This window comes from Lactuca virosa, chromosome 3 (assembly GCF_052849685.1).
Source record: "Lactuca virosa cultivar CGN04683 chromosome 3, Lactuca_virosa_CGN04683_v6, whole genome shotgun sequence".
Lineage (NCBI taxonomy): Eukaryota > Viridiplantae > Streptophyta > Magnoliopsida > Asterales > Asteraceae > Lactuca > Lactuca virosa.
The window spans coordinates 23,453,123-23,457,512 of record NC_136428.1 but is presented as its reverse complement, the minus strand read 5'-3'; the positions used below and the strand labels follow the sequence as shown (position 1 = coordinate 23,457,512).

The 4,390-nt window shown below is 32.4% G+C and overlaps 1 protein-coding gene across 1 annotated transcript; it reads right to left on the bottom strand.

Annotated features, from left to right (window-relative positions):
- Positions 1-2,655: 2,655 nt before the first annotated feature.
- Positions 2,656-4,029, bottom strand: TIM13 (translocase of the inner mitochondrial membrane 13). The gene is made up of 2 exons (XM_079081443.1): positions 3,838-4,029; positions 2,656-2,976 (listed from the first exon to the last, which is right to left on the bottom strand). Exons 1-2 carry the CDS (start codon positions 3,952-3,954, stop codon positions 2,827-2,829), a joined length of 267 nt encoding a protein of 88 aa, XP_078937569.1. The 5' UTR covers positions 3,955-4,029; the 3' UTR covers positions 2,656-2,826.
- Positions 4,030-4,390: the final 361 nt, after the last annotated feature.

The following is a 4,390-nucleotide window of genomic DNA, read 5'->3' as shown; positions in this document are numbered from 1 at the left end:
GACGACACGTTATGTCTACCCTCAAGCTTACAAGGGTGCAAACTGAAAATTAGTACCATTTTTGGTTAATGCTTCTTTAGTTCCCTTTCTTTTCATGGATTTACACTTTCTTTTCCGAGGAACGAAAATTTTAATTTGGGAGAGAATCAATACAACATACATATTTACAATATAGCCCCCTAAACTATTAAGGGTTACACACTTTATTTCATATCCTAGATACTATTTTATATTTTTATATCACATTTTCTACCGACAATAATAATCATACAAAGACAAATGACAAATAATTATAATGACAAATAATTACAATGCAAAATTAAAGACATGACGGAATTAATAAAAAATTAAGATAGGATTATACATGAATGATGCGTCGGGATGGATTGACGATGGATTGTTTAAAATATATGAATGATTATATGAATAATCTTGGGTATATTTGGATAGAGCTATGCTATTCAGAAATAGAACGACTAGTTCAACAGAGGAAGAACTTTGAGATCAACTCAAGTCTTAGACACTTAAACTTAACTTGTTTATTTCATTCGGGCTTAAGGCCCTATTTATAGGCTCAAGAGAGCCGGTTACATAATTGAGTTGCAATTGTTTGATTGCAATACGACATACATATTTACAATATAGCCCCCTAGACTATTGAGGGTTACACACTTTATTTCATATCTTAGACACTACTTTATATCACATTTTCTACCGACAATAATAATCATACAAAGACAAATGACAAATAATTATAATGACAAATATTTACAATTCCTTCCACAATGAAAGGACGTGTGTCTTCAATAATGTCTTTAATACGTCATTGCTTTCGTCATTCCTTTTTTTTAGGGGGGGGGGGGTACCAATGAACATATAGTGAACAAAAGAGATAGACACAATCAATCCAAAACACCTCCGTGATTGCCCGTGAAGACAACTAGGTTTTGGGGTGGTGTTCACTAGTGGAAATCCCCTCCACTTAGGATCCACATAGGATAGCTACGCGTGAAAAAGTCTTCGTACCGGATGGCCTTAGATTTTCTCAAAGAAGTTAAGTCTACAAGAAAGTTTGTATGGTTGAATCACAATTAATAAATTACAGAAATCATTTTGATTTGCAGTTGCATCACATTCTTCAAGGTAAATTTCAAGCCTAATATAGGCTTGGATGATTTCAAAAAACCACTTGACGTTGTTATATGTTGAGAAACAAACCTGATAACGTACAAATTTGCTTTAAGAAAATTATGTTAAAAAAAAGTAATTCATATATCTTAATTCAATTATGAACTATTATTATCTCTTATGGGTTCCTTGGCATAACGCTCCTAGCCATTAGCCAACTCTTAAAATTGAAACTTTAAAGACTCAAACAATAAACCTTCCATAAACAATAGACTTTCCATATGGATTGGCCAATGCATGTTAGGACACGAATTTCGAAAAAATATGTCTTGTTAGATTTATTAAACTTCTCAAGAAAATTGCATGTCATGCTATAAACCAGGACCATACAATGTCTATATCTTATGAAGTTATGGTTGTTATGTCTATATGAATAATCAAATATATCATATGTATATCATTGGTTACTACCGTTTTGCTTGCACATCATAGCTCCTTAAAGTCAATATTACCGATTTTAACATGTATTATTTTACCGTCCAATCAGTTTTAGGACCAAATTGACATCTACAATGAGTCTTCCACATATCTTGCAACTCTGCAACCCTACTAATTCGGGTTTTCCTTTTCTTTTTCCTTCACCGCTTTTGTTACTTCAACCTTCATCAAGAATGTTAGAACTTCAACCACATGGTATATTATCCAATCATCTTCTTAGTCGGACTTGGCATCTATGCAACCCCATCCCAATTCTTAAAAACCATATTTGTATGTGTATCTCTCTCTTGGGGTGCTGACACAAAGCTTCGACCTCAATTCCAGATGAATAAGAAAAGCATATGATGTTGGATTCATAACATTTTGGTCTTTTCTTGGTTCATCCAAAATTCACACTAATTTTTTACATTTCGTTCGACAACACATGCTTCTTTTCCCCATTATTCATTCGATTCTATGTACCTTCAAGCTTCACAAACTCATTATAAAACCTATTTGTGAAACTCACAAACTCATTATAAAACCTTGCTATTACAATCTTGCCAAAAAGAACAGATGTGCATTCTTTCGCCTGAAGGGGTTTGAAATTTCACGTGTGGGGTTTTATGGGTTTTGTGTTGTACATATGCCAAAACTCATGGCCTTGTCATTACATTACAAGGAAAAAGAAGAAGAACAACCCTCAAAGATTCATCTTGGTCTACTTAACCAAGTTTTATTTTTTAAGATAAAAAAAATCAATTTTGGATGTTGGGTATCTAGATCCAACAGTTAAAAATTCTGTTTTTTATGTGAATTTATTCAATCTCTTGATATTCTTCCTCCTTTTTCCACTTGGACATTTCTCAATTATCTCAATCCTGTTATCTTTCCAAGTTAAAAATTGGAGAAGAATACAAATTCCTTTTCATTCTCAAGAAACAATATAAAAGGCTATAAGAAGAAGCAAAAAGTATAGGAAAACTTAAGGTCATTAAAGCAACAACCATTTTGATTCTATAAAAGGCTATAATAAGAACAAGCAAAAAGTATATGAAAAATCATCCATTCATAATATGGTAGTTAAAGCCTCAACATGCACTTTATGACCAAATACATAAATAAAAAACTTAGTTGAATCAAAAAACATAGTGCATAATATATCATCATCAATCACTTTCCTACTAAGAAACATAAATTTTGTGTTTAAAAATGGTTGTTTTAGCGTTGTGAATTAAAAAGGGCTCTGCTGATGATTCCAGTGGCCTCTATATAGCGATCCACACACCTTGAAATGCAGCTGCTTTCTCCCCCACTCAAACTGCTGCCTGGTTTTGTGATACACTTGTCAAAGCACTTCCCCCGAACAGTCTGTTACCCAAACAAAAAATCATCAAATGTCAAAATTCTGAGCTATCTTATAAACTTAAAAAACCTTGATTTACTCATGAAAAACTCTGGATACCAAATGAAGTAATTAAAATTTTAATCATATCATAAGGGCCAAACAAACTCTGATCCAAAACACATGGCAAAACAATGTCTTCAGAAGCAAATGATTTTCAAAAAGCTTGAGTAGCTTGGTATGAGATGCATAAGAGAGACAATAATGTTGTAGTACCAATAGTAGTAGTTCATGCATACATTTTCTTGACTGCTTAACACCTCTACTAGACAATAGGCATAATGGTTTTAATGAAAAATATATTACCTATTGCCCTATGACTGGAAGCTGATTCTGATTGATTCATTTTAAATTTTAATTGAACACTACTAAGTAAGAAAGCTAGTGAATCGCCTAATCATACTCCAAACCAATTTAAGCTATACGATTTTCTGTTTGTAGGTTTTGATCCTTGGGAGAAATTGGATGTTTCATCCAATTAATAGTTCATATGATTAATCACATCTAAAAGGTTTTGGGCTATTCTTTGATTCTTAAGATTTCGTATAAAACAATACATCTAAGCAAGTTATACATGAGTCTCCATGGATTTTCAATCCTAGATCGCACCATATTTAAATTAAGAGAGCGTGAGGATTGACAACACAGATCTATGTTTAAAATCTCCCAAATTGAGCACTTTTTTGGAAATAACAAGCGCAACAAATATGAATGTAAACTCATCCACTATAGCGTATGAATCAACACTCATTCCACAAAAAAAAAATCACTGCTGTATCTCAATGTAAATCATACACATATAATGAGATTGATAGATATGGAAATACCTCAAGGAATTCCTCGGCGTAGGCCTGAGCAAGTTGAACCTTAAGCTGATCCATAAAGTCTTCGGTAGACATCTGAGATGACGGGGATGAACTCGACGGCGACGAGAATGAATCCATTTATGTCTATCTTTTGCTATTTCCGGTGTATGTGTATCTATAAACCCTAGTTTTCGTTTGTGAATGGTGCTCGTCTTTATTACCCCTAAAACCCTGTCGTATTTTACGTTTAAAACCCTCTTTTTAATTAGAATGACGATTTTGGAATATATCTTGCCATATAAATAGTCGGAGTTTAAAATGGAAAATCTTTTGAAAAGTTTAAATATTTTAGTTCAGTTTATAAAAAAAACTTAAATTTTATTTTGTTAACAGAGTCTCGATTATTGGGTAAACAATTCAAATCAACCATTTTTTTATCAATAAATTTTACCTGGTTACCTCTAAAAAAAAATTTTCAATTATTTTGGTCTAGTTTATAAAAAAATCCTAATTTTTTTACTTCAACTCTTTTACTCTTTCACTAAAAATCTACAAAATTCTTGGTTCAAATTAT

Bases quoted from the DNA above. Each gene is read 5' to 3' on its own strand.
- TIM13 (XM_079081443.1), bottom strand. From the start codon at position 3,954: ATGGATTCATTCTCGTCGCCGTCGAGTTCATCCCCGTCATCTCAGATG. The intron at 2,977-3,837 runs GTATTTCCATAT...TTTGGGTAACAG, and splicing joins ACGCCGAGGAATTCCTTGAG to ACTGTTCGGGGGAAGTGCTT.